The sequence below is a fragment of the Podarcis pityusensis genome (assembly GCF_964106645.2).
Source record: "Podarcis pityusensis genome assembly, chromosome: 7".
In the NCBI taxonomy this organism is placed as follows: Eukaryota; Metazoa; Chordata; class Lepidosauria; order Squamata; family Lacertidae; genus Podarcis; species Podarcis pityusensis.
In genome coordinates, this window is record NC_138031.1 from 3218290 (window position 1) to 3245663 (window position 27374).

The window sequence follows — 27374 nt, forward strand, 5'->3', positions numbered from 1 at the left end:
GTACAGGCATACCTGAGCATGCATATGTGAAGACATTTATTCCGACTATCACACCCCATCAGCTTCCACAACCGGCCCGATGCGACTGACCTCAGCCCTGGAAAAGCTACAATGCGCTCCACGTGGGGCTACCTTTGAAGGTGATCCAGAAACTACAACTAATCCAGAATGCAGCAGCTAGACTGGTGACTGGGAGCGGCTGCTGAGACCATATAACACCGGTCTTGAAAGACCTACATTGGCTCCCAGTACGTTTCCGAGCACAATTCAAAGTGTTGGTGCTGACCTTGAAAGCCCTAAACAGCCTCGATCCTGTATACCTGAAGGAGTGTCTCCACCTCCATCGTTCTGCCTGGACACTGAGGTCCAGCTCCGAGGGCCTTCTGGCGGTTCCCTCACTGTGAGAAGCCAAGTTACAGGGAACCAGGCAGAGGGCCTTCTGGGTGGTGGCACCCGCCCTGTGGAACTGCCTCCCACCAGGTGTCAAAGAGAACAACAACTACCAGACTTTTAGAAGACATCTGAAGGCAGCCCTGTTTAGGGAAGCTTTTAATGTTTAATAGATTATTGTATTTTAATACAGTGGTACCTCTGGATGCGAACGTAAGACGCGACTGCGCATGACGCGTTTTGCCGCTTCTGCACATGCGTGTGACGCCATTTTGAGCGTCTGCGCATGCGTGAGCGGCGAAACCCGGAAGTAACGCGCTCCGTTACTTCCGGGTAGCCGTGCTCCGCAACCCGAAAATACTGAAGCTGAAGCGTATTCATCCTGAGGTATGACGGTATTCTGTTGGAAGCTGCCCAGAGTGGCTGGGAAAACCCAGCCAGATGGGCGGGGTATAAATAATAAATTATTATTATTATTATATTATTATTTCTTCCCCGCCTCCTCCCCATCGATCAGTTCAGCTGCGCGGCTGCCTGGAGCGCGGAGCCTCTGGCCACGTGCAGAGTGCTTCCCTGGGAAGCAGACCCGCGCCCCCTGCACCCTTGCAAAGTCTGTGCGCCCCCCTCCACCCCGCGCTCACCTGCCGGGGAGAATCGGAAGGCGCGCAGGAAGGCGAGGCACTCGGCAAGGCCGGCGCTGAGCGCGAAGGCGCCCTGGAAGGGGCATCGGCGGAAGAAGAGCTCGAAGGCGGCCGCCTCGCGGTGCCGCCCGCTCCGCCAGTAGCCGTACGCCATGGTGAACTGGTACAGGTCGGTTAGCAGCGACAGAGACCCGCGGCGCCACGGCGGAGGCGCCTCCGCGCCGGGGGGACCCGGCTCGCCCATGGCACCCAGACGCGCCCGCCGCTGCGCCCTGTGCGCCCTCGAAGGCGCGCCGAGGACACCAGGCTCCGGAGTCCCGCGGCGGCGCCCTGTTCCCCCACGTGCCAAGGGGGCAGTCCTGGGCGGGGCGGCAGGAGGGCAGGCGCCGCCTCCCCCCTAAGGCGCCTGGGAGATGTAGGCCGAGGGCAAGCGGCTGGAGCGCGCACGCCAGACCCGGGAAGGGATCGCGGTGCATGGCGTGCCCTCTCCATCCCCTTGCGGGTCCGCAGAGGAGGGGGACCACGAACCATCAGCCACCCCACCCAGTGCCGGATTTACGCATAAGCTAAGCAAGCTATAACTTAGGGCCCCACTCCCTTGCAACCCCCCAAAAAACCCGGGAAAAAACACTGGATGTACATTTCCAAAAGATAAGATAAAAAAGAAATAGAATAAAACCTACAGACAGCAACAGTGTTTTGTGTTGTGTAGGCGCCAATGATGTAAGTCATGGGCCCCGCCTGCTCCCTAAAATATCACTGGTTTGCTCCTTTCTATATATAGGGTTCCTACATGCTTTTGAATTCTGGTGCTGGAGGAGACTGTTGAGAGTCTTATGTACTCAAGATCAACCTCAGGTGGTACCTCAGGTTAAGAAACTTAATTCATTCTGGAGGTCCGTTCTTCACCTGAAACTGTTCTTAACCTGAGGTACCACTTTAACTAATGGGGCCTCCTGCTGCTGCTGCGCCGCCGCCACACAATTTCTGTTCTCATCCTGAAGCAAAGTTCTTAACCCGAGGTACTATTTCTGGGTTAGCGGAGTCTGTAACCTGAAGCGTCCGTAACCCGAGGTACCACTGTACCTGCCGATAGACTTACATCTCCTTGTATTTGTCCAGTTCTCCTTTAAAGCCATCCAAGTTAATGGCCATCACATCTTGCAGAAGTGAATCTGTAGCTTAACTATGTGCTCTGCGAAGCACGCAGTTCACATATAGAAACAGGGAAAGCTTATATTGAACCAGACCCCAGGGTCCATCAGTGTATTGTGTGCACTGACCAGCTGTGGCTTTCCAGAATTTCAGGCAGGAAGTTCTTCCCATCTCTGCTACCTAGAGATGCCAGGGACCAAACCAAAGATCTCTTGTAGGCACAGCAGATGCTCAGGCATTGATCAGTGATGGTTGGGCCAATGAGGTGACTTTTACCTTTGAACAGCAGGATGCAATCCAACCATGATTGCGTACTGCCCACAAATTTCCTCTCCACCGCTGATTTTTTTTTTAACCATAGAATTTAACAGCAGCCATTTATTACGAGTGGAAAGCAGTGTGAGAACTAAAGCAGTCCCTCCTGTTTGAACACCCCAACACCAAAGCATTAAGAATCAAAGCTCCATTAACAATTTCATGGTCCCATAAGAAACTTGTGTTGTTGTTTAGTCGTTTAGTGAGTGTGTAGTTGTTGTTGTTTAGTCGTTTAGTCGTGTCCGACTCTTCGTGACCCCCTGGACCAGAGCAGGCCAGGCACTCCTGTCTTCCACTGCCTTCCACAGTTTGGTCAAACTCATGCTGGTAGCTTTGAGAACACTGTCCAACCATCTCGTCCTCTGTCGTCCCCTTCTCCTTGCGCCCTCCATCTTTCCCAACATCAGGGTCTTTTCCAGGGAGTCTTCTCTTCTCGTGAGGTGGCCAAAGTCTTGGAGCCTCAGCTTCAGGATCTGTCCTTCCAGTGAGCACGCAGGGCTGACTTCCTTCAGAATGGAGAGGTTTGATCTTCTTGCAGTCCATGGGACTCTCCAGAGTCTCCTCCAGCGCTATAATTCAAAAGCATCAATTCTTCGGCGATCAGCCTTCTTTATGGTCCAGCTCTCACTTCCATACATCACTACTGGGAAAACCATGGCTTTTACTATACGGACCTTTGTTGGCAAGGTGATGTCTCTGCTTTTTAAGATGCTGTCTAGGTTTCTCTTTGCTTTTCTCCCAAGAAGCAGGCGTCTTTTAATTTCGTGGCTGCTGTCACCTGGCTTTAAAAAATAATCCAATGACTACATTACATTTTGACCAATGCTAGCAAGAGGACATGGAGAAATCTCTCACCCCAAGGCTGAGAGAGCCACCAGATTCTAGTATCCTAAGTGGGCTACAGAAACAGGGCCAACCTGTGTTAAGAGCCCAGGAGGTGCAGCATTCAGAGCTAAGAGAGTGTGATTTCCTTAACTATACAGAGGTGTGAGCATTGCACCTGCTTCTTTGCTCACGTTGAGGTGCGTTTGCTTAATTAAGGGGATGCAACGTGGCCCGTGGAAATTACCGAATGTTCCCATTCTTAATTCCTCCTCTCCGATTTCAAAGCAAAGATGGAATTTCACCTTCTTGCTAGTTATCAGGCTTAGTCGTAGCTGTTTCATTAGTGGGATTATTACCATCTTAAGAACACGCAAAACCTGTCTGGCCTTACAGCCCCTGTTCTGCAGGGTCTCACCGGACCAAACACAGCAGCAGCTTGGAAGGTTTCAAAGCAAAGGCTGTTTAGAAGCTTCTCTACAGCAACCCCAGAAGGATTTGTTGATGGGATATATAAGCAGATGCCAGCTGCTTCCTTGGTTCCCAGACATCATTAATCTATTCATGTAGAGCTGACTCTGCAGACATTAATGCACCACATATCTGATCCCATGCAATGCCCATCCCGAAGTATGCTGATGAGACAAGTTCTGTGCAGAAATGGGCCATGTCCTTGTTTAGAATTCCATTCCAACTTAAGGAACAGGCATGTGGAATTGTTGCATGTCACATGTCTGTTTACATTCCAGCACAGCTTGCTGGGAACTTCCGTTGTGTGTATAGCTTTTGCTTATGCTGTTTGCTTTGGACACAAAGGAGATCAGACATGTTTCCTTTTGTCCTGATCTACACTGGATAAACCTGCTTGTAAATATGCTCAGTCTCTCGTGCCACTTCTGTTTGCGCGTTCTCTTTGCTGAATAGCGTGCAGTGTCTTCTAAAGCCTGTGTCACAGATTTATGCTGCACCAAGGACCGGAGTTTGCTCAGCACACCGACCGGAGGGCTGGTGCCAGCTGGGGGCCTGCCAATTGCCCCCGTTTCCTTGGATGCATGCTTAGTCCTTACAAGAGCGCGCCTTCCCCTCCAACACCCCAATAAGGCAGCAGAGCACACAATGCCTTAATGCAAACTAGCCTATTGCAACATGAAATTTAGGGTAGGGGTATGGGGCAGATTCCATAACGGTGCCCTCCCCTGGTTTGAAGCTGGCTTGTTTTGAAACTGCTCGGAGTTCTTAGAAGTCAGAGAAACAGAGTTGTAAGGGACCCGGGGGGATGTCATTTAGTCCAACCCCCTGCAATACAGGAATCTCAATTAAAGAATTCATGACAGATGTCTATCCAACCTCTGCTTGAAAACGTCCAGAGGAGGAGAGTCCAACCCCTCTCATGAGAATCTGTTCCACTGTCAAACTGCTCTTACTGTCAGAAAGTTCTGCCTTAGAGTTGGGTTGGAATCTCCTTTCTTGTAACTTAATCCACTGGATCGAGGCCTACCTTCTGCAGCAGGTGAAAACAAGATTGCTCCACCCTCCATATGACAGCCCTTTAGATATCTGAAGATGTCCATTATACCTGGTTCAGGCAGCCAGGACTGTGAAACCAAGACATTGCAGCTCTTCCACTGTCTGCATTAGAAGAGGTTGGTGGGGTTACTTTGCTCATCCCCACTTGGGCAGGTTGTGCAGACATGTAAGTTAGCCTGACATGTAAACTGGACCTACAGCCCAAGCCAACTTCTCCCAATCAGTAGAAAAGCATGGGAGCTGCCTTGATGTGCAGACCAACATTCCCTTTCCAGTTTCAACTCCACCCTAAGGAGGATTTTGTGCAACTGTTAACCTCATACGGAGGATCTCCCCCTTCTGGACAATCTGTCTCCTTGCACTTATGTTCCTTCTCGCTCAAGAACTAACCGATGTTTATACCTAAGGCAGGCATAGGCAAACTCGCCCTCCAGATCAACTCCCATCATTCCCTAGCTAACAGGACCAGTGGTCAGGGATGATGGGAGTTGTAGTCCCAAAACATCTGGAGGGCCAAGTTTGCCTATGCCTGACCTAAGGCTTGAACCTTTCCCATTAATATTGGATAACACTTCCTTCAACCTTCTTGTAGGTTTCATTTTCCCTCCCACTGACCACTGTCATAGCAACCCCCGAGAAATGGCTCCAATTTGTCTATATCCCTCTTAAAATGCAGAGCCTGGAACTATATATATTTTTTGCAGTCACAAACTGCAGACTTATGTTCAGCATGCAACTTATTACCATTTCCAAAATCCTTTTCACATGTACAACTGCTGTCAGGTACCTCCCATCCTATTCTGTGCATTTGATTTTGTGTGTGTGTGGTTGCACTCGCACACACTAAATCCGCAAATTTCCATTATATCCGGAAGCAAAAGAACTGTGTCCTCTATAACAAGAGAATGCAAACTACCCCTACGTTACCCAGCTATTGTCCATGTGGCCGGGGAGGCGTGCATGGACAATGCTGCAGGAACATCTTCAGTACAGGGTCATCTGAAATGAACTTTATTTGCACAAGAAACATAACAGGACCAACGCCTTTCTCTCCAGGCAGTGCACATTTAAGTTCAACCACCTCCAAAACAAGAGAGGCACCCTGGAGGAGGAGAGCTGAAAAAGGCCCTCTGATCAGCAGCAACTCCTACAACAGAAAAGAAAGATGCCCTCACACAGCACTGCTCTCCAACTCTTGACCTTTTATTAGCTTTAGAAAGTGTAAAGGTTAGATCTTGTTGAAAGCAGCTATGTCAACACTCTGCACCTGGAAGACATAAGGGAGAAAAACGAAGTGAGAAGAATTTTTGCACTGTCAGGCCAAAAATAAATAAATCCCAAGACTGGCCTAAGCGAAGGGGCTGTGTGTGCAAACCACAGACTCTGCAATCTGATCGTTTGAAAACCCTAACCCTCATGATAATTAAGATAATTAAGAAGGTGTGATGTGTGTTGAAGGTTTGGAAACATAATGGGACTCTCAAGCACAGCTGCTGGTATAAGAGGGACTCAGCTTCAGTGACCTATGCAGATCGCATTCTGGTACATAAGCAGCTACACAGAATGAGAGCCAGAGTGGTGTCGTGGTTCAGAGTGGTGGACTCGTAATCTGGTGAACCGGGTTCGCTTCCCCGCTCCTCCACATGCAACTGCTGGGTGACCTTGGGCTAGTCACACTTCTTTGAAGTCTCTCAGTCTCACTCACCTCACAGAGTGTTTGTTGTGGGGGAGGAAGGGAAGGGAGATTGTGAGTCGCTTTGAGACTCCTTAGGGTAGTGATAAAGCGGGATATCAAATCCAAATCCAAAGAATCTGTCTGCCTGTGTCTATCTAATTTCCGTGAGAAGTTTTGTACAAGTTCTACTAATGTGACTACACTAGGCCTCAGTCAAACGCTTTGCATCAGCGTTTTTAAGGTTAAGGTTAAAAACCCACAGGGATGCATGCCTGCTGTACATAAACCCTTGAGAACACAAGACAATAACCTCTTAGCAAGCAAATGCTCAATTACCAGTGCAACTTCCACCAACATGGTCCCCTCCAGATGTTTTGGATCACAGCCACCATCAGTCCGAAACATATGAAGGGTATATACCAGGTTGGCAAAGTGAACATGGCAGACTTGCCCCCAGGACGAAGCAAGGTATAAGACCTGAGAGAACACAGCAGCAAGGCCTAAGCTCAATGTGCAAATATAAGCCTCTGGCACTGCCAACAGCCTCAACACAAGCTTTTAAAGTCGGGGGATGAACTGAATGTTCTAAAAGTTTTAGCACAAAGATGGGCTTTTCAGGAGACTCAAAAGCTCTTGCCAAAAGCTTAATTTGCATTATTCTTAGTTACTCAATGCATCTGGGAGTAAGAATTAGCAGGATGCCAGGACAGTGTGTGTTTCTTTCTGCAGCACCCCCCCCCCCAGGAAAAAAAAAACAAAAGCCCAAAAGCCCTCTCCCCCCAAAATAGCTTGGAATGTTCATGAAATTCCACCTCTTCCCCACTGTTTTGGATCAGCTCCAATACGGTCAATATGATCTTGTTAAGAGTCTTGCACAATTTGGACACAGAATCACAGAATTGGAAGGGACCCCAAGGGCTCATCTAGTCCAACCCCCCTGTAATGCAGGAATCTCAGCTAAAGCATCCATGACAAATGGCCATCCATCTCTTCAGTACAGAATTACATCACCGTGGGCTGGGCAACTGGGCCAGAGAAATAGTCCTCTGTGGGAACTTACGTAATCTTCAAACTTGGTGATCTCCTCCTCCAGTATATCTGTCCCAACTTTGTCATCTTCCACCACACACTGGATCTGGAGTTTATTGATGCCATAACCCACTGGGACCAGTTTGGAGGCTCCCCAAACCAGACCATCCATCTGAACAGATCTGACACATTCCTCCATCTTGGCCATGTCTGTCTCATCGTCCCACTGAAGGAGGGAAAGGAGAGGGGGAAATGGGAGTTAGCAACGCAATCAGTAAGGAAAATGCAGGAGCCAAGGGTACAGTTGACACAAGGCAGTGCAAGGTTGCTTGCAGGAATAAAAGACTTCCCAGAGATTATCCAAAAGTAAATATGTGAAATGGAGAAGCCATACACAACTGTAGATTAGCTTACCAGCATTGGTGAGAAATAAAATCTAGTTAGCAATTTTATGAAACTTTAGATCTTCCCTTTCACCTGTCTTCAAGCCACTCCACAGAGCTCTTTTTTGCCAAATGTAACATACCCCCAAACCTTTCCTTAAACATGCACCAATCAAGTGTCTGCCATGAACAACAGAGATTGTACAATCAAGTTCCAGCCCAAAGCAAATTCAATGGAGAGTACAGTGATGACTGGGCTGCAAGGTTCACTTGGGAGGTTTGCAGTGCAAAAATTATTAGATAGTTGCCATTTCAATATGTTATGCTACAGCAAGATTACTTCGTGTGTTGGTACCTTCTAAAGTGTAGAATGCAACTCCGCCTTGTGGAGGTACCCTGATGCTAAAACAGATGGAACGGGTTGTAAAAATGCCGGGTGCTATTTTGATCCTGCTTTTTCTCCAAGGATCTTAGGGCAGCAAACAGGGCAATCTTGCCCCGCGCTTCTCATCCTCACCTGCCTTCTTGTGAGTTTGGTTAGCTCAAAAGATGGAGACTAGCCCAAAGTCGTAACAAGTTTTGTGACTGGGATTTGAAAGTGAAACCACTACAACACACAAACCCCCTCATATCAGCATGTTTCTGTCTAGCGGTTCCTCTATTTTTGTATTTGAGTATCTGACATACCCATGACACGGGTTCTAAGCATTACACAGAAAGACAAAAGAGAGTTGAGAACCCAATTACTGCTGCACTAAGTTTTTGCTACGTATTCATCCTATGCTTGGTATTAAGCATTTTGTGAGCTAAGTGCCCTGAATCTGATACAAAGCCAGGCGTTTTTAGTTTGTCCGAAAAGTCTAAGGGGATGCCAAATTCGGAGTTAGGCAAGAAGCCCAAACCAGCAAACACTAGGAACCCTATTAAGCAACGCCCATTAACCACGGCCTAGTACTCCAAGGCAGCGCTACATCAGTCTTGAGAGTTCCGCATTTGTTTCGCCCAAACTTCAGGACACTCAGCTCTGCATCCACAATCAAGTGCTGAGAACAAGGAATGCTCATAGCTCTCCTCATATTTGTTCCAGCACCCCAGAAGACTGCAGAGACAGGGTGAGAGACAGAGAAGGGCAGAGACAACACACTCAGAGCTTCAGGGCTAAGGTGGAGAGTTCTTTTTTTTCTTTTTCAATGTTGGATTGAATTTAAGTGGCTTCTAGCTGTACAGGCTTTAAAGTTATAAATATATCAAGATTAAGGATTAGGATTAAAAAGGTTAAAAGAATGGAAAAATTGGTTTTTAATAGGTAAAAATTTAATGTTATATTATGTTAAGATTAAGGATTGGGATTAAAAAGGAGGGAAAGGAATTGCTGGACTAACAAACTGAATTGGAATACAAAAGAGGGAGGTATGAGGAGGTCCGGGAAACAAGTAAATGTAAAAGTAGTGATGAAAAGAGGGAATTGTTTTTAACTGTTTTTTCTTTTTTCTTTTTGTATTTTGCATTGTGTATTTTTCTTTTTATTCTTGAATTTTTCTTTTTTGTTGATGTGATTCTTTCTTTGTGAAACTTTAATAAATATCATTTAAAAAAAAAAAAATAAGGTGGAGAGTTCTTTATGAACACCCAATTCACACAAGATACACTTTACCAGTTGAGTGGAGCACCTGAAGTTATCCCCATGACACTGACTCACTGGAAAAGGGTAAAAAAAGGAGCTTACTGGCTTGACATCCAAGAGGATGGAAGACTTGGCAATCAGGCCAGGTTTCTTGGACTTCTTCTCTGCATACTGCTTGAGCCGCTCTTCCCGAACTCTGGCAGCTTCCTGGTCTTCCTCCTCCTCGTCACTACCAAACAGGTCGATGTCGTCATCGTCCTCATCTGCAGCTGCCGCGGCAGACTCTGCTTTCCTTGTAGACGAAGCAGAAGGCAGCTCAACTTTCCTTGATAAATGGGTCAGCGGTTCCACCTTCTTCATGGGAGTGACATGCTTCAAGGAGACACCAAAATAAATCTTGCATCAAGGGAAAGCGAAAAGCAAATGCCAAAAGGGAGGGGAGGTAATCGCTAGGAGCGGGGGAACTCTGGTCACAGGCAAAAGAAGGGGAGACGTGCGAGAGGGTGGGTTCTCGGTGCCAGCCAATAAGCAAGCACAAATTTGACCCATGGGGCACAATCCATCATGTTACCCTGAGGGAGCCCAATTGAAATGAAAGGAAGTAGTAATAATAATAATAATAATAATAATAATAATAATAATAATATATTATTATTATTATTATTATTATTATTATTATTATTATTTATACCTCGCCCATCTGGCAGGGCTTCCCCAGCCACCCTGGGCAGCTTCCAACAAAGTATTAAAATACAGTGGTCTGTTAAACATTAAAAACTTTCCTAAACAGGGCTGCCTTCAGATGTCTTCTAAAAGTCAGGTAGTTGTTTTTCTCTTTGACATCTGGTGGGAGGGCGTTCCACAGGGCAGGTGCCACTACTGAGAAGGCCCTCTGCCTGGTTCCCTGTAACTTGGCTTCTCGCAGTGAGGGAACCGGCAGAAGGCCCTCGGCGCTGGACCTCAGTGTCCGGGCAGAACGATGGGGGTGGAGATGTTCCTTCAGATATACTGGACCGAGGCCATTTAGGGCTTTAAAGGTCAGCACCAACACTTTGAATTGTGCTCGGAAACGTATGAAGATGCGTAGAAACACCAAAATGGATTGTGATTCGTGACAATTATGGGGAGAGGGCTGTCATTTGGGCTTTCCACCCCAGAGTGCTGTTGTGTTCTGATCCTGTGGGGGCGTTTCCCATGGGCACCTGGCTGGCAACCATGAGAAGAGGTTGCTGAACGAAATGGGTCTTTGGGATAACTCAGCAGGGATCTTCTAATGTGGACAGTAACTTATCACAGCCCAGGCCAGTGCACTTAAAATGAAAGTTTTTACTTAGTCACTTCCACACACAGATTAAGGGAATAGTTTTCAAAGTAAAACACATTTTCTGGGAAACCCTGGCACTCCTTAATGAGAAGGATGTTAACAGCTGAAAATGAAATGCCCACCATTGCCAATTTCCTCCTGCAACAAAGCTCTCCAAAAACAAACAAATGATGTTACCCCACAGATAAGGAACTTGTTCCACCTTTCTAGCACACAAAGGTCTGGTTGAGACTATGTACTTCTCCATGGGGCTTAAATAAAAACACCCTGCAGAGGTTTCCCCAACCCCACTGCCGCCACTCCCCAAAATCCCCATAGTGTTCCTGTCCACAACTGGATGAAATACACGATGGCATGTTCCTTTAGAAATGGTTTTACCTGTGTTGGTGGTGGCGGTGAAGGGTGATGAGAGGTAGATGATTTTTCCAGAAGACTCAGGCGGTTCTCAAGTCTGGAAATGGCAAGCTGAAGGTCTGTAACCACTAGAGAATGGGAGAAGGGATAGAGAACACTGAATGAATGGGATCAAAATTGACAGCATGGAGCACTTTGCTTTCCTTCCTGCCAGTTACTGTATTAGCATCAGCAGAATGCTGACAGAAGTCAAAACACACAGACTCCTCCTTCTGAACAAGAGAATGTGAAGATTTTACTGGCACGTCAGTTGCAAGTCATAATCTGGTTTCACCACTCACCACAACGAAGGTTTTGATTCTCTGCCTCCAGGGTCGCGATCCTGGTGACCAGCTCACTTTGGTCCCCAGCCGGTCCTGCTGCAGAGGTGCTGCTCACACTCTGAAAAAGAGACAGACAGTATGGAGAAGGGTGAGGCTGTCGGTTGCCGACACATCAGACAAGAGAGACGCTCTATCATAACAGAGCCATAGTGACAGGAGAGAAATGGATGGGGGAAGCTGTGAAGACAGCAACAGGGACAAGCTTTTTCACACAGAAGGTGCAAGACAAATAGCACATGGCCTGAGCCCCATGATGGAAACTGTGGTGTACACAGTTCCTCAACTCCTGAATATGTGCTCCTGTGGGGCTTTTAGGTAATTCAAAACAAAACATAGCTGTCAAATAGTCCCTGCTATGCGGTAACTCCTAATATCTTAAGTACGATAATATTTGCATGGCATGTGTATGAATGGCTCAAAAGGGGGGATATGTGTATGGCATGCACCTCTTTTTAAGGGGGAGGTAACCCGGCCAAACATGATCAGTATTCTGTTCTTAAGATCACACCATCATGCAAGGCAAATAATGTGAATACCTATCCTACTCAGGGATGGGAGACCAGTTTTATTTTTTTAACAAGACTGGGAGAGATGGCTTCAGTTCTTCTCAAGAGAACTTGGCCAGGATCCAAGGCGCCGTGAGCCTAAAAGGACTCGAGGCACTTTCCTGTCCTAAACAGCAGTCCTCCACTCTGCAAGGAAAACTGTGTTTGAAACAGGGAGTTTCAAAAGCAAACTGGAACATCGAATAAGCAACAGACAAGCATCAGAAATCATAGGGGGTTTGTACAAGCCTCTTGTGAGAGCTTCAGCTAGTTCCTTGCACCAGAGAATCTTATGACTGGGATCTAATCACAACTATGGCAGCTTATAGCTAAGGGTTCTAGAAAGGTGGGCTAGGGAATACTATTTTCAGTTATTCTGCTGCTTAAGTAGTATAGATGTTTTTAAAAACTACCGGTAGATTTAATTTAAAAATTAGAATATAGGTTTCTTTCCCTACTTGAGAAGCCATTCCTGAAGGATTACTGAACATAACTGTGTGGATATTTTCCACAAGCAAAACTATGTATAACTAGACCATTAAACGGCACTGAATTTGCAAAGCAGCACGATGACAGAATGGGGAAGAGGCAGAGGAAGGGCCTTACGCAGGAGCAAGGGCTGACCCTGGCAGACAAACAAACAGGTTGTTGTGCTCCCCCCGCCCCCAAAAGCGACTTACAGTCGCGCGACCTGACTGCTTCTTGCGACGTGCTGGAGGGGCTTCGTGGGGGTTTTGCAAAACTGTCTTGAGCTGGAAAGGGCAAGAGTATTTTATGGTAAAAAAAAAAAATACACGGTTCACTCTGGCCACTCATGCAGATGTGGGCAGCTAAGCAGAGCAGTCAAACCCATATGCAGGAAAACATGCCTAGGTAAGAAAAGTTAAGTAAAATCAATATTCTGAGAGTAAGACAGTAACCTGGGGCGCATTTTTAAAAATGAGTTTAAGCTTCAAAGTTCTGTTCTTTTCAACTAAGGTCAGGGCACAGATTTGGTCTTGTTTGCCTAACCAGAGATAGCAAATCCTACCAATCCAGCCCAAAACAAGCTGCTCACACTGTCAACTTGTCCCGACATGGAAATGGCAGAAATAGCTTAGCAGAGAAAGTTCTGTGTTAAACAGTTAAGGCAACTTGCAATTTAGCCATAGACACGGCAACTGGAATGCCATTAGGCTTAGCGGAACAGCCAGGATTATTTCAGACACAAACACGTGAAAACAATCCATATACATTTTAAGTCCCTCATTAAATGTCCCTAGGTAACCTCAGCCAGGAGGTAAGAGAACTAGTCCAGAAACTGAAAGTGGAAGTAGGTGGAGAATTCTTGTGATGGAGGGAGAAATGGTGATGGGGAAATCCCCAGAGGTTATTTATGGGGAATGATGCTGTATAACTTATTCATACGTGATTTGGAGTCTGAGGTGAGCAGCATGTAGTCACATTTGCAAGTGACTGTTTTCACAACCTGTTTATACCATAGATTCCTAGAATGATTCTTAAATTTTGCACCACTGGCACCATCTCCATGTACGCCACAACTCCTCCTACCTTTGTCAGATGTTGCACATTATGACAATGGTGAAGGGCCAAAGGTCAGTGGTAGAATACATGCTTTAAATGCAGAAGGTTCCAGGTTCAACCTCTCACAACTCCAGATAGGACTGGGAATGTCTCCTATCTGAAATCCTGGAGAGCTGCTGTCAGGATGGAACAATGTTCTGACTTGATATATGGCAGCTTTCTATTTCCCAAATGAAAATGTCCTCTCTTTTCGGCATTAAATTTTTATTTGTGGTTCGGTTGCAGTGTTTTTTTTAATCCAGTTTTGCCTTGCAACTTGCCTCTCCATCTCTTAGTACTGTCATAGCTCTGCATTTTGTATCTGCCATTCCTTGAATTATTAAAATAAATTGATCATCAGCTCCATTTGTAGCCTGGTTATTTTTTTATTTTTAAACATGCTGTAACTGACCCTCCTAATCAAAATGAGTTCATGTTACACTTAGCACTAGGCCCAAGTCACCATAATTTGTTTATTCCTCTAAAAAACCCACTTAGGAAGCTTGCTGTCCTGTAGCTGGAACGTTTGAGACAACACAATTAAATCAATTCAGAGAACAAGTTGTGGAAAAACAAGTTCTGGAAGCCCATCAGGATAATCAGTCCTTCCCTTTAATAAGCAGGGGAGGAATGGCAAATTGCTTTAAAAATAAGAGTGTTACAGCAGCCAGAGAAATCAAATGCATAACAAAGAAAAACACACCCACAAAACTCTTACGCTGTGCTCACAAACCACCACCACAAATCCCTTTCTCTTCCCCTGAAGAAGCTGACAGTACTGATCCGGGCAATTTTAACAGAGCAGCTTGGTCAATCTGGTGCCCTCCGCATTTGGTAGTGGCCTGGCTTCCAAAGCCTACAATAGAGATTAGTTCAAGCTGCCATTCCAAGTTTTTAACAAGGAAATGCAAAAGAAACAGGATGGGAAATCCTTTTTAAAATTGTCAAATATTTAGTGGTCTATAAATCTTCCAAACAAATGCTTTAAAAGGAACCCCACAGCTTTAAAAGCTTTTAATGAGCTAAAGGACCTACAATTACCAAATGATTTTTTTTAAAGCAGGAATGACTAATTGTTTCAGATCTTGAATTCTACCAAATGCAATTAAGACCAAAGTTATCTCCTAGACCGAGGGCTTTTTTTCCAGCCGGAACTCGCTTAGTTCCAGCATCTCTCCGGTGGGCGTCATTGCCATTCTAAGAGAATGAGGGAGGTGTTCATGGTGAGTTCTGGCACCTTTTTTTCCAGAAAAATAGCACTGCCTAGACCAGTTATCTTGACCCACTTCAGCCCGGGTTAAGGCCAGGGATTAGGGCTGAAATGATCTACTGAAGATCTTTCACCGCCAGATTAACACACATACTTGCCAGCAGGCTTTTATGGGACTCCTCTGGTGCCTGGACAAGACTGTTTATCCAGCCTTTCTCAACCTGTGGGTCCCCAGATGTTGTTGAACTACAACTCCCATCACCCCTAGCAAGGCCAGAACTCAGGGATGATGGGAGTTGTAGTCCAACATCATCTGGGGACCCACAGGCTGCTTCCTAACTTTGTTTGTTCCTGCTTCCTAACTTTGTAACTGGAAACTGTTTTAGAATTTTACATTTTGACTATTGCCTGCCCTGGTTTCACTATGCAATGATGAGACAGAGTAAAATATTGCAAATAAAAATGAGCCTGAACTAGCCTGAACCTTTTTTTATTAGCCTAAGGGGCTAGCAATTTGTGTCTCCATGCTGGCTGCAGTGAATCACTGTAGAAATAGAAGATGGTTAGAGGGCGAAAGAGGGGGGGGGGGAGAGAGAGAATGAATACTGCCCCCTCCCAAACAAGCCAGTGGAGGGAAGACAGAGAGAAGGGGGAGAGTTCCCCTTCGTTTTCTGCAGTTGGCATGGAAACCAAGCAGAATGGAGAGATCCATTCCTTCTGCACCAGCTTACTCACTCACCTGTGTGGGACTCCTAACCCGCTATACGCACCAGGCAAGTTGTTAAATAAAAGGCTGTCTTACTATCCAAGTTTTAAGAGTACTGAATCCAGTACACATACCGGTAGTTTGGGGCTGAATTTAAGAGGCATGGAAACAGGCAAGAAGATGCCCAAGGGCAGGCATAGGCAAACCCGGCCCGCCAGATGTTTTGGGACTACAACTCCCATGATCCCTAGCTAACAGGACCAGCGGTCAGGGATGATGGGAATTGTAGCCCCAAAACATCTGTAGGGCCGAGTTTGCCTATGCCTGCCCAAGGGAGTCACGTTTTGTTCTCTCTTCTCTGCTTCAGCCATGTGATGTCAAAGAGTGTCAAATCAAACCCACTGTGAGGGACCCCTACCTGTTCATCAACTTAAGACACGTACCCATTTAATACGCCACACATGCAGAAAATAAGAAGTGCTGCAGCTGAACAGAACAAAGCAAAAAATAGCCGTTATTTGAAACAGAGAGACCATGCAAATGCAAAATGGAAAGAGGTGCTGCGTCTTGACGCAAATGGCTTTTTTATTCTGCTTATGCCGCACGTCTACTTGCCAAGCAACCAAGTGTTATCCAGAGCCATCCAGGCATAATTCAAAGTCAAAACTGCCCTGGGCTCCTTCGGCAGGAAGGGCAGGATGCAAATTCAGTCAATAAATAAAACCCTTCACTGGCTCAAATTAACACACCCAAGATTAATTGTTAATGCAAGCATGAAATCAAGCAAGAAAAATGCCCTTTTGTTTTCAAAAGGAAGCCATGCAAATGAATGAAAGTTCCCGGCTAAATGCAAGAAGATGAGGCAAATTTCTTTTGTCTTTTTTGTAAGTCTCCAAGGTGTGTTCTTGAAAGTGAATGATCTTCTCTCAGCACCCCAAACCCCACATTCTTCTGCTTCAAACACTCATGAGTCACTTCAGCTCACTCCTCTGCTGCAGCCTCTCTTAACCTGAAGCTATTCGCTTATTTTGGACTACAACTTCCATCAGCCCCAGGCAGTACAGCTTCATTTTCTCAATTTGCTGTGGCTAATAGAAAGCAGACGCATGCCACACAGGGCTACCGACGACTGCTTTACTATATGCCCTCTCCTGCAAATAAGATTTTCTGGCTTCTTCAGAAAAATCTAATCTTTTTTAAGATACACAAGCTAAAAACAGAAGACATATCCTAATGTCAGCAGAGGGCAGCATTAAGAAGCGCTAGAGTCAACGAGGCTCAGAAAAATATATATACAAAGGGAAAGAGGAGCTTTTTCTGTCCACCTATGAGGGCTTTTTTCATTTTCCCAACAAAGATTGGAAATCTGGGGGGCAAACTCTTATGCTGAGTTATAGATGATGCATTTTATGTACTTAAAGCAGCAAAGTAAATTTTGGTTTAATATGCAATACATTATTTTGCACAAAAATTTCCAGGGGGAGGGGGCAGAACTACAGTTCCGCCTCCCACTATGGCTTCAAATTTTCTGGAAACTGTAAATCTACACTATGCACTCTAGCTATGCTCCATAGCCAAGGTCACAGTTAACACGGACAGTTACTTCAGTTCAACAGCCGCTCCTAAAAACAACTCCTGTTCTCACTCAGGAGCTGAAATGGGGGCTTTACTTTGCATGCATCTAAGAATGTGGGTGAGGGCTACTTTCTTTAAAAAAAATCACCTGGGGAAGAATCTGGGATATTGTTTGCCTGCTTTACTGAACAAGATTCTCTTTATGGGAAACTATAGAGGACATGCCCACTAAACACCAAATTGAAGTTTGTGTTCCTGATCCAAACTGCATACGATCCAGTTCTATTGCTGAAGCTAAGGAATTTGGAGAGCCTGGGAACCTGTGCAAATGACTCCAAGCTCCTCAGGAGGAACAGCAATGTGATTGCTAAAGAAAGTCAACTGCCTTTGTTTAGGTGAACCCAGGCTAAGCTACTGCAGCAGCATTCAGAGTTAAAATTCACAGCCAAACCAGCTCACCGGAGGCAGAATGTGCAAATGCAATTTCTCTGTATATATCTTAACGGAAACTGGATCAAGAAATTCACTGTTCAGCTCACAAATGCCCCTGCTGACAGGTCAACTGCTGTCCCTGAAGTGCTACGTTAGTGTGACGCTAAGCAATTGCTAAGCCCGCAAAGAACAGAAACAGAGGAAGTTGCATGCAATTTATTTTGCCAGATCAGATGGGGGGGGGGGGGAATGCATGCTTGAATTACCCCCCAAGTTATAAGCTCCCAACCACCAATGTATGTCAAGAAGCTAGAGTAGAACTGACATACGAGCACATATCACAAGGCTGCATTCAAGGCTGCAACCTGCCGTCTGATATGGCAACCTAGCAAAACCTATGACTGCTGCCAAGCGCATGCTCTGGTTCTGAATCATGAGCTGATGGAATGCCACATCGCAATTCCACTTTGGGTTAGTCTGCAGATGCAATCTGGCTAGAGCAAGCAGGATTATGTCACAAATAGGATGCTATGATATGACAGAGCTCATTCCACCTCATCCATCCCCTCTGACTTATGGTAAGAAAAGCGACACACGCACAGGCTCGGGGGGGGGGGGAATCAATCACAGTAGGAGCAGGGGGAGTTATATCTGTGAGATATGCCATAGCTAGGAAAAATGAATGCAGTTAGCCAGCTGGTGAGAGAGCGCCCAGGTACTCACTCCGGCCAGCGACTTCTGGATATTCTCCCTGGCTCTGGCAATGTCGCGTAGGATCGTGCTGGCTCCGTTCTCCTGCAAACAGTGCAGAAAGAACCAAGTGTTTGGTTTTTTGTTTGGTTTTTTTGTTCTTTTTTAAAAGGCACAAACAGATACAGGCGAAATTACTGAGGGTGGATCACATGAAAGAAGGGAAAGTGTTTTTACTGTGTACGAGAGCAGTCAGCCATTGAAAAAAATTAGTGAGCGTAAAAATCCATCCACGGAATGAAACAACTATGTTGTCAGCAGCTATATAGCCAGACTGTCTTCTGGAATAGCTGCAGGATAGGATCCAGGCAGAAGCCACCGGGACGCTCCAACTTCCCACCAACTTTTGCATCAGAGAAGCGGGTGTAGCTATCATGACACAGCCATACCCAAGTCAGTATCTGGGTCAGTGACCCTATTCCCCATAGAAAGTGCACATGCAGACTTTGAATTGACAAAAGTGTTTTTTTATACTGCTGCTACCCACCCTATGCAAATAGAGTGGGTTTATAGACACAATAAATTTCTTACATCAAAGGCAGGGCAGTTGCATATCCTGAACTGAGACTTGCATTCTTTGGTCTAGATCAGTGTTTCTCAAACTTGGGTCTCCAGCAGTTGTTGAGCTACAACTCCCATGATCCCTAGCTTGCAGGACCAGTGGTCAGGGTTGATGGGAGTTGTAGTCCAACAACTGCTGGAGACCCAAGTTTGAGAAACACTGACCTAGATTATGAAATTTGAATATACTTGGTTTTGAACAAGATTCTGCTCTTAAGCGCCAGGCTTTCAAAAAACCTGGCATCTCCCCAACCACATCAAGAATGATGCTGACAGAATTGGAAACATGGTGGAGATGGCAAGCATACCTGGGCTAGATGTATAACATGATAAGGAAGCCATGAGATGGGGGGCAGAGTTGGGCCAAGCACTGATGCCACAGCTGCTGGCAAACCAGATCCCCTCTCATCTGAGGTTTTCTCCAGGTCATGTGTTAGCAAGCACCTCTCAACCACTGTGACTTGAAACTTTTTAGGTGAATTTTTTCAGGATACCAAATTCTGTGTGGGGTATTCCAATCTACACATCACAGCCTTGAACATAAGTTTCCTCATGCTGACCTGATGATGGGTTTAACTTTAATCTAGACTGTATCTTCTGGCATAACAACTGCTGTTAAATCATGAAAGCTGTGCTGTTCTAATGGTGGCAATCACGCTGCCTAGGCCATGCATCTGAAGCCCTCCATACAAACTAAGCTGAGATTAGTATGCGTCAGATCCTACATTAGCGTTTTCCCAAACCTTTGACACCTGTGGCACAGGTTTAAACAAAAAGAATTGGACACACACTTCAGTCTTATACCCAAAAAAACAGAATCAGAGAATCAAATAACTGTCAAGTTATTTGCAAGGCAGGAAGATGTGCAGTTTCTCAACCAGTTCTTTAGAACTGTGGGACAGCCAAGTCTATGCTGTTTTCTGTCCATTCAGTTAGGGTTCAGGGATGGGAAAGAACTTTCTGGCCAATGTTGGGTGTTCTAGGATTCCCCTGTGACTAGTGATAGTGCAAGCTGCGTCAAAGAATCCGTGTTTGGAATGGTGAAAACTGAAGGCACACTTCAGTCTCTCTTGTGGCATACACTGCCAGGCAGCCCCTGATGTGTTAAAAAACCCCCAAAAGAAAACAGGGCCCTGGAAAGCACCAGTCTAATCCTTCCTGGCAAGAGCCATCCTTCTAAACTGTCATGTTCTCTACTTACTTCGCCAAATCTTTATTAGACAAGTATAGGCCATCACACTGTCATGCTCTCAAGATGTAAAGAAGACGCTTATCAATTTCATTGCCCTAATGAATGTCAGTCTCATTTGCTTCAAGTTCCTTACTAACTAACAAAGCAGCTTGGAGAATAAGCCCTGGGAGACTGAATACTTAGAAGCTGATGCTTCTGGATATGAGGCAAACTTCACTTGATCTCCTGCTTACCAGAGAAAAGAGAGCCCTCTGCTTCACTCACAGCCTGCCCCTATGAGAGCTTGTACCATGTGCACAATTGCTCACAGGTGAGCATTTCTAGATCCTACAATCATGTAACTACTGAAGGCAGCACAACTGTAGCCGAACAGGTACAGCATCTACCATCCAGGCAATTATTTTTAAAAAGCCCTGCAGATTTCAACCATCTTTCAGTTTTGCATTTTTACATATTTGTGGGGGCCCAGCCACTACATTAAGGGTTTCCACCTTAACCTGGACAAATTTGCAGAAATTCAGTTGACACCGCTACAAGTCTTTGTGCTGCTGCCGAGTCAGAACTTTAATTTCGTTTTGGTCTAATCTGGAGACTTTCACTCTATTACCCTTAGGGAGGGGTCTATATAAACTTTTCTATTACCCTTAGGGAGGGGCCTATATAAACTGGCAAGAAAAGAGAGGGGAAATGTCTTGCATGTACAGACATAGTGGGTTTTAGAAGAGCTTCCACAGATAAAAGAAGTTGCAGGTTGTGAGGAAGAGGGGAGTATGCCGGTGTCCAACAAATGCTGTTCATAACAGCCGGCAAACATTCGTAAGAAAGAACATGTAAGAATTTCCTGCACCTTCTCCCTTCCTTACAAGCCATCTTCTATAACAGAGTCAACAGCAACCTCTATGGAACCTGTTCATAGTCACAAAACTTTGCTCCCTGCTATACAGCTGTTTTCTTGCAGCCTAGAAAACCTTATCAACACTACTGAATCCTGCCTCTCATCTCCATTATTCAAGGCCAAGGAGGCAATGCTGTTCCTACTCTGTCCTTTCAGAGTAACCTGGATTATTGGGAAACAGCTTAAATCAGTCAGCGGCTGCATTCAGATGGAACACTAAAGCATAGTTTAGCACGGGAGTGGGAAACCTCTGGTCCACAGGCCAAATCTAGACCACCAGGCCTCCCCATTTGGCCTGCAAGATCATTTTCCTGCAATCACACTCACCTGCCCCACACCAAACATCCTATGTGACATCAGGTATGGGGCAGACAGGCACAGCAGGATTCCATTCCCCTCTCACCAGCTGATGTGCGGAGTGTTCAGTCCTGTTTAGTCTGGGTGCACAAAAGAGAATTGTAGATCTGGGCCACCAGGCCAAAAATGTCCCCCCTCCCTGGTTTAGCAATATGGGAATGTGTCATAACAGGCCTTTCCAGCCCTTCACCTACAAAAGAGGAAATCCGTTTTCTCTTTGTAACAAACTACAGATGGTTAAACTAGGATCATCAAACCACGATCAGATCCTGGTTTGACACCATTTGGACAAACCAGTTGCATATATTTGGGGGCGGGGGAAGGAGAGAATTGTGCTTTGTCACAAAGCACAACTGGAAGAGTAAAGTTTTCTCCCCTTGCACACAAAGGAAGTGGGAAGAGAAGGAGAACATGCGAGACCAAACCTCACCATGGTGAGGCCTCATATAGTTAAGTCATACTTTAGCACTGCACCCGAATGCAGCTAATATGGCTTCATTTTCCTTTTCAAATAGCTCAAAAGTTTATTTTAATGCACATTGTTCTACCCTAGCCAGCACTCTCAAGGACAAACATTTAGAAGTGCAAAGAATGCAAGGCTCGAGGGGCAAGGGGTAATGAATGTGGAATGGAGCTAAGCTGGAAATTACCTGCTTGGCAATCACTACCTCTTGTAGTACTCAAACTACAGCACCTGTACAGTAGCTGAGGAGCTCTTCTTCCCTGGAAACGCACCAGGGAAAGGAGAACTTGCTCTCTCACAGCAGTGCATCCCATTGGGAAATAACATGTTTTGGATTCCCTTTTACCATAGAGTGGGGGGGGGGGGGAGCAGGGCGATTGTTCTGCAACCAAAGGCAAAAGCCCAGTACTTGACAAGGAGATGATAGGCAGGAAGAGAATTTTAAGATGTCTGGTGCTCCAAGAATAATGTGAGAGGTACTCTACATAGGATATTGTTTCGTAGCTCCTACAGGTACCAAGCAATATATCAGTTACTTGGTGGTGGTCAGGAACTAGCAGGAGGTGGCTTCCCACAGACATCTGATTAGCAGGAGGCTAGGCAAAGGCTAGCAAAGCTCATCTGGTGTTCAGTAGGTGGTGAGATTGTTAATGGAAATGACTTCATAGAGGTATGAAGAGAGCCCCCACCATATTGCTACCTGCTCCAGAAGGATTGCGCCATGCAAGCTGCCTGTTTCCCCTGGACAGTATTTGCATCTTACCTGGTGGCAGGAGGGGCTAGCAGCTGGACCGTTCTTCTGTTCATAGTATCTCTTCTCAGCATCATCGTATTTGAACTTGTCAAACCAGATCTTTTCATGCATGAGGAAGCTGGCGGCCATGTTTCTGAAAAGAGGGGGAGACTAAATAAATACCTAGAAATATTTCAGGTCAACGGTTAGGGCCAACTTAGTCAAACATCATCTCCCTCTTCCATCCCACTGGGCCACATCCCACTGATCTTCCCTACCCGAGATGGGAAGGCTTGTGTAAATGGGACCAATTAGGAACCTACTGCTCTGTCACTTGGTTGCCTGTTCAGTCCTTTTGACATTGCAAGATAAGCAAGCATTCTTTAAAAAAACCAGTTCAACTACCCTGAGACAAGACACGTGAAAATCCACACAGTCCAACCAACAGCTAAGAATATTTTTTCTCAATATGCTCATGTTCAAACAACCTTTTCCTGACATTGCCTTTCTAGGAGGGCTAGGCAGAGTTCCTTTGCCCAGACAGGAGGGTAGCTATGACACCAGCTTTATGGACACCTGAATAAGCCACCAAAATGATTCTAGGTAAATGATTTTAAGTAGCACTTCAACTCTTATGGGCAAAAAAAGAGGGAGTGTTATGGAGCCACATTAACCAACGTCCACCAATGGACACAGCATAGACCTGCTTAAAATAATGCAAAGCCAAGCACCAGGGCAAAGTTTACTAAAGAGCAAAACATCCCATCCCTTTTGTGGAGGCCTTCCTTCTAGTACACAGTGGTTTGGTAAACTGGCCAAAAGAGAAGCATAACATTAAAATGGTGTCTAGATGGGAAATAGGGGCTTTCATAAACAGAGGTGAGAATTTTGCATGTGGCAGTGGAATTCAAAACTAAGGGAGGTTCACTGCATGGCAGGAGAGACTACATGGTTGCTATTGGGCAGGGTGACACAGAAAAGGATCAAAGGATAGAAGATTTTAAGTGAAGAGGGAAAGGGGAGAACCTGACAGGAAACAAACTGCAGGGAAACGCAGAGCCAACAAAAAGAAGCACCTTTCAGAGGTATCTGTTTGGTTCATTCCATTCACATAAATGTTCCAAACCTTTCCAGATCAGTCCAAAACCACCAAAGCCATAGTCACCACTCAGCATACCTTCAAGTGACAACAATTCTTTGCTAAGAAGCACTTTAGGGTATAGTTCCAGCTTAATACGGCCAGGGTTTGAGACAGTATCTGGGAAGGTCATATTTTTAAAAAAGCTTTTCCATATCTGACAAAAGCAAGAGCTCCCACAAATTAGGCACATGAGAAATAGATGTGACCTGTGTATATAAAATTATGTAGAACGTCTTAATGCTCTACATATATATACTCAAGCAAATTGCTCTTCTGATGCATGTCAGTTGGGAGGTTTTTGCATGAGCAGCAGGGTACTAATCCCCTAAAAGTAATAACAACACAGAGATAGTAAATCCTATTTCAGATGCCTCCCCTGAACAAGTTAACAGGCTCTGCAAAAGTAATGGGAATAATTTATAAGCTTAAATAGTACAGAGCAGCACTACCAGCAATTGAGGAGGACAAATCATAAAACCATTCCCTTCCTCCTTCTAACCTATTATGGCTCGCTTACATCTTTCTACAGTGGGACACAACACATTTCAATGTTTTACATACAGAAGCTTTTCCACACTATCTTGGCCCATTAGGTTTGGGAATGTTACCCCAGAACAAGCGTTTCCTACTTAGCATGAGACTCTGGTGCGCTTGAAGCGAGAGCAGCTGGCTGCGATGGCTTTGCTAACATCGTTTCGGGCACTCCGGCGCTCTCCTGCTTGCTTGCCAGCTTTGAGGCTTTGGAGATGTAGTACTGCGCCTCAGCACTGTCGTAGGTGGGTTTGCTGAGCCACGCAGACTCGCTGTCCTTGTGCATGAAATACCAAGTGGCTGGTGAGAGTGCAGAATCTGGAGGTGCCGTTGCAGAGATGTTGTTGTTGCCCCTCTTGCCTGCTGCTGCCTGCTTCCCTGTGCTACGGCCCTTTTTGTCCTTCCGGCTCCTCTTGGAAGACTCTGGGCGCCCACACTCCTGCAACCTCACCTTTCCCGGAGGGTGCCCGTCAAACATGTTTGTGTAAAAGCATCTCTCTGCGTCATCGTAGATAGGCTTTTCCAGCCACACCTCCGAGATCAGCGCCTGCAAACTCGACACCTGAGGCTTGCCGTTCACCGGCTGGATCAAAGTATCAGGCAGATTTGGGGACGCACCGGTATCCACAATGACATCCGCAGGCTGGGCTGGTGTTGAAGGAGTAGGCAGTGCAGTCACATAGCCTTCATCTGGTGTTAGTCCACTACTGCTGTGCAATGGCGTGGATGGGAGGTCCAGGGTCTGTGGTAGAGCCACCAACTGGGATTTTTCGACAAACAGCTTCTCAGCGTCGTCAAAGTTGAACTTGTTAACCCAAACATCCTGGATGATGTGGTGGCAGGCCATCAGGCTGCCATGGGCACAGTGCAAGGCAGCCAGGTTTCTCTGTGGCCTCGTATCACCTTGGAAGACCTCTGCCTCTGCCTCTGACCAGGGCACCAGCGCAGACTGCTCAGCAGCCGGGAGCCCCTCAGAAGCCTCCTGCAACAACATTTCGGCAAGCTTCTTCCTGTAAGCTGTTTCTGCCCGGTCAAAGAGAGGTTTGTCAAACCAGACACGGTCAGCCAGTAACCCGGCCAGGACAAAGTCCACTTTGGGGTCTAAAGGCTTGCGTTTGGGGGAGCACTTCCTTTTCTTTTGCTTCTTCCTGCTTCCTGCCCTCCACAGGTTTCCCTTCACTTCTTCTTCCACAGGGTCCTCCTCATGGCAGAAGCCGTTCACCGCCACCACCTCTTGACAGGCCCCGGCAGCAGAAGCTGCTAAGGTTGCTTCCCTCTCATAGTGGAGCCTCTCTGCCTCGTCATACTTGTGCTTGTCCACCCAGACTTTTTCCGCTGGATAAAGCAGCTTCCTTGTCCTCATCTTCCAAACGGGGAGGCAGCATTAAGAAACAAGCACAGCAATATAGTTGCAGGGGGAAAAAACCTAAGACATACTAACGGCATGCAGTTAGGTTCTATTCATTTCAAGACCTCAGAATCTACTACCTACATATATGCAGAGCCCTAGTTAAAATCCAATGCTAGTCATACTCAAGAGTTGATCCACTGAAATTATTGGACATGACTGGCTTGGATCAATTGATTTCAGTTAGTTGACTCCTGAGTAAAACACAGCCGGATATAACCCAATGGCGTTTTGAGTGCGCAAGAGTTTTGTGCTCTATTCACAGCTTGAATTACTCAATTTTCAAAGCTGCTCAAAATAAGCTGCTCTAGAAGGCTCTGTCTCCCCAAACTACATTTCATATGCCAAAATTGTTTTGTTGTTACACAATGGGGCAAAAAGTAGATTTATTTGATGCAGCATAAATTTAGTTCTGTATCTTGGGATGCAGACAAGAACCAGTAAGAGCAATGAAATGATCTGGTTTGCACCCTCTGTCTTCCAGTGCACATCGTGTTCACTGGAATATACAGTGGTACCTCAGTTTTTTAACGTCTCGGAAGTCGAACGTTTCAGCTTTCAAACGCCAAAACCCCAGAATTAACTGCTTCGGTTTTCAAACGCTTTTCAGAAGCCAAATATGCCACGCGGCTTCCGTATTGAGTTTTCCAAATGTAAATGCTTCCAGAAATTCATGCTTCAGTTTTTGAATGTTTCGGAAGTTGAACAGTCTTCCAGAATGGATTACGTTCAAAAACCGAGGTACCACCACATAGGACATCATCACACACAATGGCAGAGGCAAAGTAGATCAAGTAATTGCCATATTTTGGATTGGAATTTGTGGATTAGGCAATATTAGCCCTCCCAGAGCCAACACACGGCTTTTCAAAGTTCATAGACTGTCTAGCAGATCAACAGATGTTGGCCAAGTCTCTCAAAATTAGCAAATCTATTTCACTGTTCATTTGTAGGCTGGGAACAACATACGCATTGTGGATGATCTTTTATTCATGAGGCTCAAATGATAAAACTTATTATCTAAACCAAAGTTATCAGTCACATTGCTATATATCCAAGTAGCATCAGTTATTAAAATGTAAATGAGCACTGTTTAGGACTCCATACTCCTTTTGCAAGAGGATGTTAGAATATGAACAAATGAATCAGTAGCAACTGTCCAACAACTCCAAAGGGAATAACTGACCTCAAATTTTGAATATCATAGTGTGCAGCTGATGGTCATAATCCAATCTACATCTCATGAAAGCCCTACTGAGGTTTAGTTTGGTTCAAAGCTGTGATTGGTGTGATTTGTGCCCATATTTATGCTATTAATGAAATCCAAACTTTTGAAATTTACCATGTGGTTTAAAATCTATGCTCTTGGTACAGTATTAAATATTGGGTCTATCACTGTGGACAATTTTGTGAACGTGTAATTCTTGCATAAGTGAATTAACTTGAAAGACACATCAGAACTGGACACCCCCAAAAACAAGATTATTTTTAAAATGAGCTTTCTATTTCTTGAAAAGCATTTTTTAAATTTCCCTACTTACTATTGGTGACTTGAAATGGAATGCTCGTTCTAAAAAAAAAAAATGGAAAATTTTACTTCTTAAATGTCCAGCCCTGACCCCATTCAAAAAAAGTTCATATCAAGATGTTGAAAAGCTGGGAGCTGTATGGACTTGGTCAAGGGAGTCTC

At 45.5% G+C, this 27374-nt stretch overlaps 2 protein-coding genes and 1 long non-coding RNA gene across 6 annotated transcripts in view; all 3 read right to left on the reverse strand.

The window, feature by feature from the left end:
* The window catches only part of NAPRT (nicotinate phosphoribosyltransferase), a 32569-nt gene extending 31233 nt beyond the window's left edge, over positions 1 to 1336 (reverse strand). The window contains exon 1 of the mRNA XM_081012682.1: positions 1032 to 1336. Coding sequence (XP_080868808.1) covers positions 1032 to 1275 — 244 coding nt within the window. The 5' untranslated portion in view covers positions 1276 to 1336. The remainder of the gene's footprint in view (positions 1 to 1031) is intronic.
* Positions 1337 to 5838: 4502 nt separating this feature from the next.
* Positions 5839 to 27370, reverse strand: EEF1D (eukaryotic translation elongation factor 1 delta). 4 transcript variants are annotated; one of them, XM_081012618.1, is made up of 10 exons: positions 27226 to 27370; positions 24375 to 25639; positions 22635 to 22758; positions 18377 to 18448; positions 12848 to 12919; positions 11581 to 11680; positions 11264 to 11367; positions 9664 to 9933; positions 7586 to 7780; positions 5839 to 6117 (listed from the first exon to the last, which is right to left on the reverse strand). In XM_081012618.1, the coding sequence occupies exons 2-10, from the start codon at positions 25637 to 25639 to the stop codon at positions 6079 to 6081; spliced, it is 2241 nt and encodes a 746-aa protein (XP_080868744.1). In that variant the 5' UTR covers positions 27226 to 27370; the 3' UTR covers positions 5839 to 6078. The 4 variants fall into 4 exon arrangements, with proteins under 4 accessions (XP_080868744.1, XP_080868746.1, XP_080868745.1 ...); XM_081012620.1 differs by lacking the exon at positions 18377 to 18448; XM_081012619.1 differs by lacking the exon at positions 12848 to 12919.
* Positions 13279 to 18370, reverse strand: LOC308480953. The gene is made up of 2 exons (XR_013988351.1): positions 15425 to 18370; positions 13279 to 14586 (listed from the first exon to the last, which is right to left on the reverse strand). It is a non-coding gene; the product is annotated as an uncharacterized lncRNA (long non-coding RNA).
* Positions 27371 to 27374: the final 4 nt, after the last annotated feature.